The 14,180-nt window shown below is 33.0% G+C and overlaps 2 protein-coding genes across 2 annotated transcripts; both read right to left on the reverse strand.

Annotated features, from left to right (window-relative positions):
- Positions 1-4,108: 4,108 nt before the first annotated feature.
- On the reverse strand, positions 4,109-5,897 carry LOC103488816 (protein ELC-like). Its single transcript, XM_008447718.3, has one exon. The coding sequence runs from the start codon at positions 5,695-5,697 to the stop codon at positions 4,429-4,431; it is 1,269 nt and encodes a 422-aa protein (XP_008445940.1). The 5' UTR covers positions 5,698-5,897; the 3' UTR covers positions 4,109-4,428.
- A 1,068-nt stretch (positions 5,898-6,965) lies between these two features.
- On the reverse strand, positions 6,966-10,601 carry LOC103489538 (uncharacterized). The gene is made up of 2 exons (XM_017044727.2): positions 10,400-10,601; positions 6,966-9,026 (listed from the first exon to the last, which is right to left on the reverse strand). The coding sequence occupies exon 2, from the start codon at positions 9,007-9,009 to the stop codon at positions 7,087-7,089; it is 1,923 nt and encodes a 640-aa protein (XP_016900216.2). The 5' UTR covers positions 9,010-9,026; positions 10,400-10,601; the 3' UTR covers positions 6,966-7,086.
- Between the last annotated feature and the right edge of the window lie 3,579 nt (positions 10,602-14,180).

A 14,180-nucleotide genomic window follows, 5' to 3' on the forward strand; every position in this document is an offset into this window, starting at 1 on the left:
GATTTGGCTCAATTAAATGTGTTAGAGCTATTAGATGGCTCATTTGCAATCTAGGCCCTTATATATCATGCAAATATTTGGTGTTGAAATTGCTTGCTTTTATTTCTGAAGATTGAGGCATAGTCCATTCAATTTCTCAACCGAAAAGAGATAAGAAATGGTACTTTCAATTGATGGCATTGATTTTTTTATACGTAATGTTATGATGTTTTAAACATTGATTTCCTTGCTTTAGTACTTGCTTTTAAACATGATTTGGAAAACAAAGTCAAATCTTAGAAACTAAAAGAAAAGAAAAAGAAAAAGTTGTTTTAGAAAGCTTGAAGATTTTGTTTTTGAAAGTATACTTAGAATTGATATGTATATTTAAAGGGAGGTGGAAAACTTACCACGTACAATAGTGGAGAAACAAACATAATTTTCAAAAAATAGAGAACTAAAAACAGGTAGAATTCTTACAAACAAATAATTTCTTCAATGGGAATGGGGCAATGACCAAAAATATCACCTTACTATAAAATATATACTATAAATATATTCATTGTTTTTTTTTTAATTTATTTAAGAAATATAAAAAGTGTTGAGTGGTAACTTTTTTTAAGCAAAAGAATTAAATTACATCGAAATCTATTTTGTGCTTGAACTTTCACATTATCAAATTTTTAAAATTTTGTTTGAATTTTGATTTTTTCGATGTATCTGTTATATATTGTTTTTGTAGAATTGAACTTGTGTTGATGTAGATTTGATGTAAATGCGTTCGATTTTTAGTACTTGATCTTCTAATTTTCTTCCAAACTGAATATGTCCGCCTGATGTTGTAGACGTTCTTGAAGTTGGGGTCTTAAAAGAATGTCTATTCTAAGGAGCTTTAGACTTCATGTTGATTTAGCTTTAGAAGTTAGAGAGTTTTCTAAATGTCGGAGGAATTTCCTCTAGGCTCTCTTTGAGTCTAAAATACCTAACCTTTTGTAAGCTTGAGCTTAGTTGGTTCATTTACCTAGCTTTTAGATACTATTAGTTGGATTTAGTCTTATTTGACATTTGGGACAAATTAAACCTACCTTTAATTTTCAATGAACTTTAACTCAAATGCTAATATTTAATTTGACCAAATTAATTTCATTCAATCCAACAATCACAATTAAAACACATGATATTATTTAGATTTGTCAATTTATGTCTTCAATCTCAATTTGGTGCACGTATCAACTTCTATTAGTCACAAATTCATTTATTTATAATTTCATCAATAATTTGGTAAATGATAAAGACAATATGTTATCGATCCAAAATTTCTCGTTAGACGAATACAAAATTTCGAAGTGTTAAGTGGAATACTTTCTTTTTAAAAAATAAGTACATTGGTATAATTTTGTGCTTAAACCCTTAAGTTTACCCGTGAGTTTTGAATTTTTTTAATAAATCTACTAAACATAAAAACAAAAGTAGGTTTTCGTTGGACATTAAATTCACATTAGGTTTTCGTTGGACATTAAATTCACATTTATCTCTATAAGTCAGTCACAAAATTGACAGTTCATAATTTTATTAGATATAAGATTAAAAGTTCAAAAATTCATTAGATACGTTTAAAAGTTGAATACCAAATAGATACAAAACTCATTGTTCAATGATTGAGAAAGCAAGAGCCTCTAAGTGAATTATTCCTGACTCAAATAGAACTGACCTTTTAATCTCAACTTTGGCTTTTAGCTTAGATGAAGTGATTTGATTAAGTTAAATTATATCATCAAGTAAACGTAGTAACTTATGCCAATTTTATGTATTATAATTTGAATTTGTTCAAACTTGAACAACATCGAACCTCCAATGTGGAGAAAGGGATGCACGTTACTTACTTCGCTAAGCTTTACTTTAAGCATATAATTTTCTATTTTTTACTTGCCCATCTTATCATGCTTACACTTCAATGAGACACTTGAGCATGATCAATGTTAGAATAAATAGTTTCATAAACATATGGTTTGAACAGATGTTGGAAAATATGACCTTTTGGTGGTTGATTTTGTGATCAGAAATCATTTAATTACTAAAACTTCGTTTTATCGTGATTTTTTAAAGTTCATTCGTCATAACAAATTGATCTCCTCCGTGGGGTAAGGATTCAATCTTTAACTTTAATGATATCAATTTAATCCACGTACGATTAAATTTATAACAGTTTAGTTCTTATTTAAAAAAATGTTGTTTAAGATCAATAAATTTCTAGTATATGAAAAACAATAATCTAATTTACTTGAAGCTTATGAACTATACTACGACCAGAAGAGGATTACTCTTCTTAATCCAGGAACAAAACTCTATCACTGAGTACAAGACGGTATAACAATGCACAAGAAAGCAAATAGGAGATACATAGAACAAAACAAGCATTAAACATTAAGAGGATGTTTGGCTCTCCAACTTCACCAACTTTGTGTTCTAAATGCACTCTTCCCCTTCTTTACCTCTATTTCCCCATCGGAAAATGCCAAACGAAACATTTATGCACCTTAAACCATAGACTTCTACAACTCCAACATAAAAACTCAACTCCAATTAACTTCCCAATTTCATAACTCAAATCAACACAAACATCCTCTTAATGAAGTACTAAACCATTTTCCCTAAATGACAAGATCAACGACCATTTTGAACGAAATATCACCTTGAAAAGCTTAGGATTTAAGGATTTCAATTCTCGAAGTTACTATGTATAGAGTGCACCATTGAGAACAGTAAAACACAGTCCTCGTTGGAAGATAATACAAAGAAGAAAAAAAAGGATCCAAGTCATATACAAAAGAGAATCCATACTAAATGAGACCTAGCAAGTAATTACGAAAAGACCTAGTCTCCAACACCCAAAGAAACACCCAATGAGAAACATAGAATCTAACAAGGGAACAATCATCAACAAAATATCGCTTTACACCTTAAAAATTCAATCTCTCACACCACCAACTCCTCCAAATGGAATAAACAACTAACCTATCACAAGAACCATTTCTCATGAAAAGATGGGTAAAGAAGAACCTTCATGATCGTCTTTAAGACGCAGAGTAATTGAGTCAGACTGGTAGAGTAGTCCCACTAGGAACTATGAGTGTGACAAGAAATAAGGGAAAGAGGAGCGATTGATTCAACAAGGCAGCATGCACGGGTGATCTATAAGGCATAGCAAAAGGATTCTAAGCGCTGCACCCTAGAGTCAATAGGTAAAGAATGAGAACACATCCTCAAATCAGACCAAGGGATACCGACTCATTAATCTCTTCCTGTAGAGAGTTTTGTTTTTTGACTTATCAACAAGGTTTCTACTGAGGGGCATCCTTTTAAAAATCCCTCTCGAGCATGCGCCTAGGCGCAAGCAGGTCTAGCGCCTCGCTTTTCGAAGTGAGGCTCGCAAAATAAGGCGTGTGCCTTTTGTGAAGCCACAAGGCCCAAAGCCCCGAGCTCTGGGGCTTTTTCATTTTTTTTAAAAAAAATAGTTATAAATTAAGGGTTTTCCTTCTTTATTAAGTTATTAACTACAAGAACAAAACTTCTTGTCTTTAGGTTTTTCTTTTTCCATATTTCCACTTCAACTATGCTTTTTATTTTTAATATAATATTTTTATATTTAGTGCGCAACACAAAAGAAAAGCTTGCCTGGGCTCCAGAGGGCCAACTGTGCCGTAGTGTGCCTTGGGCATTTTAAAACACTGGGCATCCATGAAAAGAGAGGAAATTTTTAAAGGTCAAGCTCATCAAGTCAATGCATAGAGCAAATCTTTAATGGGATTTCTTTACAATTCATCCTCGTTATTTTCTTATACAATAAGATAACATCCATCTCATAAAAAATAATCCCATCAATAGAGAGAAAGATCGGCACGATAATAACGGTATGATACAAATTGAGACTATTAGTACTTCATCATCCTAGATCAGTAAATCGACAGAACCAAACAACAACATAAAGCAGGTTATATAGGTCAAGAGAAGACATCAATCAATAACCGTGACTGTTTTCAAGAGAAAACATCCATCATATGAGCACAATATATTAATGGATCTAAATAATCAAACCAAGAGACATTGTAAAGATCAAATTCCTGACATGAATTATGAAGAAAAAAATATACTATCATTCACATCAAATTGTAAGTAGACAAATGATTTTGACACAAATATTATTCTTTGGTACATATATTTTTTTTCCAATAACCCATACCCCCCCAACAGTAAAATGCTAGAAAAATATTTATCAGAAAGGGAACATCTTTGAAATGGAGAACTAAAAAAGAAGGAAAAATTCACAAAATTCTAACCTTCCTGTAATACCCCCTTGAAAGGCCATCCAAATAGCAGAAATCAAGCAGTGCATTGCTGCGCACCATATAAAGGCAGCAGAGCTCTAAAGGGGAAAATTGCCACAATATTTCAGCCATTAGAATACTGAGAAATCCGGGAAGCCATGTTAGCAACTTGAGCTTGCAATTGAGAAGCTCTGACTTTGGCAGCGGTAGCCCGGTGAAAAAACTGCTCTCGTGACAACAACCTCACATTCCTTAAATACTGATCGAATTGGATTGCTCCATCCTGCACAGCCTTATCCAAGGAATATATAGCATCTTCTATTGCCAAGTCTGAAGCAGTACACTCAAGCACTTGCTTTGAAAGCACATCAACACATTCAAACGCGTCGTCGGCATTGAAATCACTGCTAATCTTACCCTCATTCTCCCTTAACCAAGCTTCCAAAACATCAGAGTTCATCAAAACCATCTGCAGTTGCTGCTCTAAAGCCTCTTTCTCATCTTGCATCTCTTTCAAACCTTTGTTTAGATCCTCCTCTCTCTGTCTCAACACTCCCTGTGCACTAAAAAGTCCTTCCATTTCAGCCTCCCTAGTCTTTCTTAACCCCACAATATCATTATGCACCATCTCCACAAGCTTATTAATCGCATTTCGTTTAAAGACTTCATTAGGATCTTCCGTATGAGGCTGCATACGCGCAATAGAAGCAATATCATTACCGCTACCATACGGCGACGGTGGGTAAGCCCTCGGCGGAATTGCAGGGCGTGGGAAAGCGGCAACCCCCATATTAGAAGCAATCGAAGAATTAACACTATTACGCCCAAAACTAGAACTAGGACTCGGAGAAGGACTAGGGCTAGGGCTAGGGCTAGGATTCGGTCTCCGTTGAGAATAAAGCGGTGGGTCGCGACCAAACATAACGCTCAAATTACGAACCAATTCAACCAAATTAGAGCTCGGATAAATCCAATTTTGTAAATAAGGGATGGAGACCATACCGGAGGGATTAACATGAGGATGAGGGCGTTTGATGATCATATCCCGAGTTGGGTTCACGTAAACACAAGGGGGGTGTCGAGGATACGACTCCATGAGCCAAATAACAACCGGAATGTTGTAGGTAACGCCTTGAAACGACATGGGAACAGTTCCATCGGACTGGAGAAGGTTGACGGAGCGGCCATCGTTGTGAGTGAAACTCGCAGTACGAGGGACCAACGAGGGGAAGGCGGTGGTGAGAGCCACCAAGTGCTGGCGGATCAGCCACTTGGTGTCTTCAGAGTAGGGAAGGGCGGAGGGGCCCCGCTGAGAGAGGACGGAGCTGAGGAATTGTTGGATTATTTGAGGATTGGGCGGCGAGGGATCGGAGTGGGACGGCGACGGTACCATAGCATAGAGATTGAGGATTGGGAAATTGGGGAAAATTGATTTGGGTAGGTTGGATTGATCGGAGGATCTGATCCACCGGAGATGATTTTGATTATTCTTGGGGGAAGTAAAGGGAAAATGATACGGCAAGGCAGAGAAAGAGAGGGCGATCGAGAAGGCGCGTGCCCCTAAACCCTTAGTGCCGAAGAAAATGAAATGGTAAACTCCTTGAAATTAGGTTCTTTTATAAACGGACTCTTTTTTTTCTTCTTTTTTCCTTTCTTTTAGAACTAAAATAAGAAACAAAGTTTTCGAAATTAATAATATATTTGTTGATTTACGTAATACATATAGTCTTTCTTTATGAATATTTATGAGTTGATTGAATGAAAATTTTAATTTTTACGATTACAGTGTGTTTGATAGTCCAATTTTAACACTATCAAAATTTTATAGACTAAATTATCGCTATCGAAAGTATAATGATGTAATGGTTGTTATCCTACTTTAGAGACATTTTGTGTCATTTTTTTCTTTTCTTTTTAACTTCTACTAGTTTTGATACGTTCGTGATGACGAAAACTCGTGCTCTTTTTTGTGATTTTATTGTTGTTTTTTAAAACAATTTATAACTAAATATTGATTTAAAGTTTCTTTTTATTATTCAAAATGTATTTGATATTATATTTCTAAACTTAAGAATAGGCACTCCATCAACTATAGGTGTTGAATATGCAAATGGTTCTCTCTCAGTTGAAGATAGAGGAATTAAAGACAACATTTGGAGTGAAAAATAAGTCCAACTCAAGTAATAATCTAATATATATTTGATACACATGTTTATGTACGTAAATATTGAAAATGACCGAATAGTATAGACTTTTAAGTTAATGAAAATTAAGTAATATGTCCAATAACATTCGGATGGACAAAACAATTTGACATTTTTTGTAAATAAGTTAATTTTTATTGACTTTAGGACAAAAAGAAGGTAAAACACTTTTTTAAATGGCTTTTAAGACAAAGAATAAGTTATTATAACCTATATTATTATTATTACAGTTGAATCTATCGGATGTTTATTGAAAGTGTATCAAGTGAATATTATATCAAATGGATATATTAGTATATATTAATAGTGAATCGAGCATACTAGATGTATATCAAGGAATGCAAGGAATGCAGGTTTTTTAATCTAAATAATAGCAATAATAATATAGGGTCAAATTGAAAGAAAACTATGGAGCTGATAAGGAAAACAAAGGGAAGAGGCGGAGAAAGACAAAGAATTATTAGCCACACTAGTTGATGCACCTTTCTTCATTTGGCAAACTACAAATAAACAACAGGAGAAGTCCATAGTAACAATCAGGCACACATGTTTGTTTACACTTTTAAACTCCCCAAAACCTAAGGAAATGGAGATGTAACAAGCTGCCTGGGTGCACTGAATAGATCATTTCCTGCAAAGGGAGAGGTCCAATCGCGCAATCCACCTGAACCTGATACATCTTTTACACCTCCCCCGCCCTGCATTCCAAGTTCACACAGCCTCATCCCCGAACCGTTCCTCAACGATGACGAAAAGCCCGGAGACAACTCACTCGATCGTGAACTTGGGCTATGCAGAGTCCAGTCTATTCTGTTGTAATCGCAATACGGCATCAACCCCCCGAGATTCCAGTCCATCTGTGACAATAACCCCGTCGTTTGTGCAGGTGAGCCTTGGCTGAGGTTTGAACTCGATCCATAAGACGATGGGACTGTGAAGGAAGATAGAGTTCCACCACCAGGTTTCCACAAACTTTGCGCTTCGGAAGGAAAGCGCGACGATGATACATTCTCTTTTGCCCACGGTATATCTAGCCCCGATGATAACATCTCAACTGGACCAGACATGAATTGTGGTTGATTATGAACAACCTGATGGTAAATCTGTTCTAGCCTTCTATTTTCTGCCCCAAGGATCATCCTGCTATGATTGTGTAGCAATTTGTCACTTGAGATGATGTTTTTAATAGTTGGAGCATTGTTTGAATACCATGGAGTTGTTCCGGGAAGCATGGGGCTGGAGACAGCATTTTGCAACCCATTTATGGATTGAGGCTGCTGCTGAATAAAAACGACTGGCTCGACTGTCTGCTCAGGTATTTCTCGTCGAAGATGGATGGCTTCGCTTTTAGAAACACCAATTTGAGCCTCTGCCTTTGCATACGGATGAGACGTAACTACAGGCAATGGTGGTGTTGAGGTTGACGAAGAAAGGCCTGATCCTACAGCAGGCCATCTCTTCTCCCCTCCCCTCAGCAGTCTCGGTTGATCTGTCGTCTTCAAAGACTGTTGTGTACTCCTATTGCCTGCTTCTAACCACGCTGGCACCGTCATTTGCGCACTATTACTGCTGAACTCTCTATTGCTCGATTGCATTGTAAAGACAGATGCAGATCCAGCCGTTTCTTGAGCTCTTGCCATTCTATGTGCTTCACCAACTTCATGATTTGACTGACTGACGGATTCTTTCTGCTTTTGTTCTCTTAGAATACCTTCTGCCTTATCAAGATCACCACCAGAAGCAACTATGGCTCGTTCAACCTCTTGTTTTGAGCATTTAAACTGTGCTTCAAGAGCTGAAATATGAGCCAGTTCACTGCTAATATCAATCTTCAAGTTACTCCCACTTGTAACATTAGCAGTGTCCTTGTTTCGGGGCTCTTCCGTGTTTACTTCAAAGAGCCAGGCAACTGATTCCTCTAGCTTACCCTCATTTAATATTAGTGCCATGGTAGCTCTTTCAGGAGAGAATCCCATAGCAACCAGTTGCTGAGAAAGAGCTTCGAGCTTTCTAGACATTAGATAGCCTTTGCATCGTTCATGCAACTCCTGAGCCCGTTTTTCTTTCTGTCTTTGATGTTTCTTCTCATTCTTTAATCGAATCTTCTCCCGCTTCTCATGGTCACACCCAGTTGTCCTCTCCTGCTGGTTTGAAGAATCAACTGTCTTTTCTTTTGGATCCTCTGACTCACCCGAGCAGCTACCATTGTTGGAAGACAGATCAAAATCAGATACTGTACCACGTGGACTGCTTGAGTGGTCATCCATATCTTCCATATTCTGGAAGTGACCATTGTCAGAGAGCAATGAGGAAGTGGTTAGTGTTGATGATATTTCAACCGTATGAACCAATTCATCAACTGGATTTTGAGCAGTAGTGGCTGCTGAAGTCCTGTTTGAATTTTTAGAAGCCGAGGTTTTTGAAGCCTTCGGCTGTTTCTTGGCAGCAGCCCTAGCAGAGGACTTATCCTTTGAGGCAGACTTGGATTTTGATACCGGCATCTTCCAATATGAGGTAACTATTAACAAGAAAGTGAGAATCGATCATTCAAATATCAATAATGTAAAAAACAGAAACAAAACAAGTTACAGTACACATCAAACCAATGCATAACATATGATTACACTAGCAGATTGATTGTACAAATAAGAAAAACAAAGACCTCGTCACATTCGCAGAATGATAAAAGCTACAAATATTCAGTCATATTGCAAATTAAGTAAACCATCAGGGGTTGGCCTAGTGTTAAAAAATAGACAGCCTCAATAAATGACTAAGATGCCATGGGTTCAATCTTAGGACTTTCCTCAACACTCAAATGTAAACCGGCCCAGACACTTTCAGATATAAAAAAAAAGTTACAAATTAACCGTAGAAAAAATCGCATATGGTTATCATACTACCAACTCTCAAAAGGAATTAGAGATTAAAAAAACAAATTCAAGAAGTAATGAATTTCATCACTCAAAGATGTAACCAAGCCAGCTACGCAATCTCATAGGAACTTTAAGAAAAACGAGTTTGAAATAATTTACAAAATAGAAAAACTTCATGCCATTGATTATGAGAAACAACGTTGCCCATTAACTTCACATATAGAGTATTCTGTGTGTATAAATCGATAAAATATTATGATGGCATCTCTCCTTCAATCTAAAATCATTTCAATTCAATTCAGGATGAAACCAAAAACTTAAAATTCTCGCATTAAATGTGATCAAACTTAATGAGTTACAAAATATACATACATACAACAAATGATTGTTTATTTATTTTGCATGTCATTGATTTAACATCTTTTATGAAATTCAAACACTTCCTCCGCATCCAAACTCCACAAGAGTTTTGATGGCTTTTACAGAAAAGGTAAAATGAAAAGAATTGCCAATCTGCACTTTAGAAATGTTCAAATCCGAATATTTTCCACCAAGAAAATAAATCCAAATCTAAGAATTCATAATTCAGAAACAGAAGAGCCAAAAAAACCCAGATCAATAAGGATCAAACAATTGGGGGGAAAGATATCGAAAACACATTAACAAGAAGTCACATTTCAAAATCAGACCCAAATTTTTATTTCAACAAAAAAAACAACAGATCAAAATTATCGAACAAAATCATTTCCCACAAGAACAGATCCAATAATCCACTACACCAAGCCACAACCCCATTCAATCAGGAAACTAAAAACACCAAAAATTCAACCCCCAACAAGAGATCTCCATTCCCCAATCCAAAATTCACAACAAACCCAGAAAAAAAAAACACAATGAAACCCCAAAATCAAGAAGAAAAAAAAAAGAACATGGAGATTCATTAGGATTCAAAGAAGATCACAGAGAAAAAGAAAAAAAGAAACAAATCGAAATAAAAGATCTAGAAACAACTAACCAGTTAAGAGAATCGTTGGGCGGAAGAGGAAGAGGAAGGAGGGATGAGAGATCGAAAAATGGTGTATGACGACAACCGGTTTGAGGTCGCCTTCGTTGTCCTTTCTCTCTTTTTTGAGCTCTCTCGACCTTTCTTTGTCCCTTTCTGTTTTCTTTCCTTTCGTTTACTGTTTTCACGTTCTTCTTCTTCTTACAATTTCCTTTTTTTAATTTCCTTTTTTTGTTGAATTAAAATAAATACATAAATAAATAAACGATTTCTTTGGGTCAGTTTCGTACACGTGTGAGACAGAACGGTGGCGTCTGGATTTAAATGTCGGTTTGACGTTCATAAGATTTTTAATTATTTCTTTTCTTTTTCTTCATTCCTTTTTTTCTTCTTTAAAAAATTAAAATTTTATGAATTTTTTTAACTTTTTGGATGAGATTCATTTTTGTTTTCTCTCTCTCTCTTTTTTTTTTTTAATTTGTATTGGTGAATTTACAACTCATTTTTATATAAAAAATTATTTTATGTAAATATTAGAACTACAATTAAAAGAATTCAATGTTCCATTAATTCAAAATTATTTGAAGAGTAATTAATTTACATATCATCGAAGTTGAGTATTAACCAAAAAAAAAAAAAATAGAGGCTAACATCGTAATTATTGAAATTTATCCAAATAAAAACAAATCGTCAAACTTATGAATAAATTGAAACCGACTTAAATTGAAAATGAGAAATGTAATATTTTGAAATGGATAAGTTAATTGAAACTTAATCGAAGACTTTTTTTAAAAAAAAATAAAATTTAATGAATTTTTTAATTTATATATATACATACATATGCATTATATACATACATAGGTATACATGTATGTGTTTATATATGTATTTGTGTATATATATACAAGTCGTTTAGCTAAGCATTTCTTTAGAAGATTTATTACCATTTTTGTGTTTTTAAATATCGTCTTTTATCAAACAATTTTTGGTTACATTTCCAATTTTCGGTCCATTCCCCAACACCATCACAAATTTCTCCATTGGATACAGCAAGACGATGATTAACCTCATGGTTTTGATTAGATATTCAATATTGTAGAGTCGATAAAATGTAACTCATCTAAAAACATTTTAATTTTTTATGTTACGAACAAAAATTGAAATGTATAAATAAATGAGTATTTTATCTTCGATTTTTTGAAAATTTGTTCTATTTCATTTTAGAAATAAGGGTCATCATTATGTGAATTAAAATCGAAACTTTAAAACTCGATCGAACTTACTAAACTCATTTTAAAAAACTCAAGAATAAGAAAGTAGTTTTTTTTATATAATAAATTTACAAATTTTATATTATAGAATAATTGTTTTTTTAGACAGTTATGCAATAATTATTTATTGATTATGTGACAAAATGCTAAAGGACAATTATAGGAAGTGAGTTCACATTTTAAATATATTGTGAAAAAATTATGTAGGTAACATGCACAAGATTGATGACTTATACTAAAAAACAACAAAAGAATAATCCAAGAAAAACTATGAAAATGAATAAGTTCATTTAGAAAATTAATCTAATTATTATTAAAACATTTCATTTTTTTTAATTAAATTATGATTTTAATACATATAATTTGTTCAATTTCAATTGATTCTAAATTTAGGAAAATTATAATCTTGCCCTAATTCCGATAATACTAAAGAAAAATTAAGAGTCATCGCCAATGTTTTGTTTAAATTAGGTAAAGTATTCATTAAAATCTCATAACTTAAAATTACAATCATATTATATGTACATGTAGGTTAGCTTATTTCCATAATCCATTAAAAACGACTCAAAATGAGATCACAAAAAAGCATACACTAAAATGTGCGAGGTACCTATTTTCCCAAATTAAAATTTTTCCAAATCTCTAAATCAAAACACACTAACAATAACAAACTTTTTCTTTCACAACATGTGAAATCTCCGAGACATCGTACATATGCGAATTGAGCTATATTAGCTAATAAGAAATCTTTTAATGCATACCAAGGTTGAATAGAATATCTTAACAAAAGTTTACACTTAGTTTGTTTTAAATAAAATCAAAGAAATAAACTATCTTTCTAGAGAAAAAAAAAAAACCAGAAGAATCTCTAATTTAATTCGCCGACAATCTTTTTGTTTAAATCAAGCTCAACATTCAAGTTTAATCATGAATCAAAACAACAAGGAATAAAATCTCATAGCTCAACACTATATGTAAATGTAAGTCGGTTGATTTCCAAAATCCATCCAGAACAAACTCGAAATGTGACCACGTAAGAGGACAAACCTTTTTTATTTTTTACAACAATGTGAAATCTCTAAATCATCATACATATGAAAATTAAACCGTAACCATTTTACTCAATAACAAAACATCGAATATCGTAACAAAAGTTTACATTTTGTTTAAAATACACTGAGAAAAATGATTTTTTTTCTTCAATAAATAAATAAATAAATAATTAAAAAAAAATGAAGGGGAAAAAGAGGTATGGAAGCTTCCGAGTTCGACGGCGGAATGTAAGAGTCTCAGCCGACCAATTTCCCCTTTTAATCCGCCGTCGGATGTTCCCATGAAGAGTCCACCAATATTGTATTTTATTTATTTTATTCAATATTCATTTAGAAGTTCTAATTAAATATTTTCATGACTTTAAAGCCCCTTTTTGTTGTATAAAATTTGATCGATTTTGGAAATTAGGGAAAAGAAAAATATGTATGTTGAACTTTTTAGTCTTTGAAGCAATTGGTTGGCATCTCCCATCACTTATAGTTCATATTTAATTGCATATGTTTGAAATTTAAAATGCAAGATTACTTTTCTATTTTATTTTGGTATAATATTAGATTTCAATTTTCGTTGAGTTGAAATGTGTAAATAATTTCTTTCTTTTTCTTTTCTTTTTTTTTTTATAACAGTGATATTGTAAAATAATAACTATAGAAAAATTATTCATAAATTAGCTTATGGTAGTTGATAAACAACCACTAATAAAAAAAATTTTATAAATAAAATAATTTGTAAATTTTTATTTGATAATTATTTCATTTTTTTGTTACGTATATTCATCGTCTTACAATGACTTGCATTCTTTTTAAATAGAAAGTATGAAGTCCAAATTTTACGAATAGAAACTTCTTAAAAACTAAAATTTTTAGTTTTCATGTTTTTTTTAATTTTTTAAACCATTGGTAGAATATAAATAACGAATATATATATATATACACACACTAGAGATAGAAGGATTAAAAAAAAACAAGGGCTCAACAATTTTTTTTTAAAGAAATTACAAACATAAAAAATTTATCCTTAATAGACTTTAACAATAATAATCTCCTATTAGCAATATGATCTATCATAGAAGACTAAAAGATCGATCGTTATATTTATAACTAAAAATACCTTTAAGTATTTAATTTCTGTCTTCAAATTTTTGCATCTAGAAGACTAACCAAATCTATGTATATAGAAAATTTAATTCATTGTCTAAAAGCTTAGTTAATTTTAAGAAATAGTTCCTAAGAAATTAAGAATTCAAGGTAAAAGATAAAAACAAATAAATATCCCAGAGAACTAAACTTATAATTTAACTTAAAATTAAAGAAACCTAAAAAAATCTTATTGAGTAAAAAAAAATTAAGAATAGTCAAAGGGAGAGGAGCCAAAATGAGGATTGCTTCATTGCACAAACAACGTAAATTAATTTCTTCCCTTTTTCCCCTAAAGAAAGTTTACTTCACAATTGCCTTACTAATTTCCTA

Source organism: Cucumis melo, chromosome 10 (genome assembly GCF_025177605.1).
Source record: "Cucumis melo cultivar AY chromosome 10, USDA_Cmelo_AY_1.0, whole genome shotgun sequence".
NCBI classification, from domain to species: Eukaryota; Viridiplantae; Streptophyta; class Magnoliopsida; order Cucurbitales; family Cucurbitaceae; genus Cucumis; species Cucumis melo.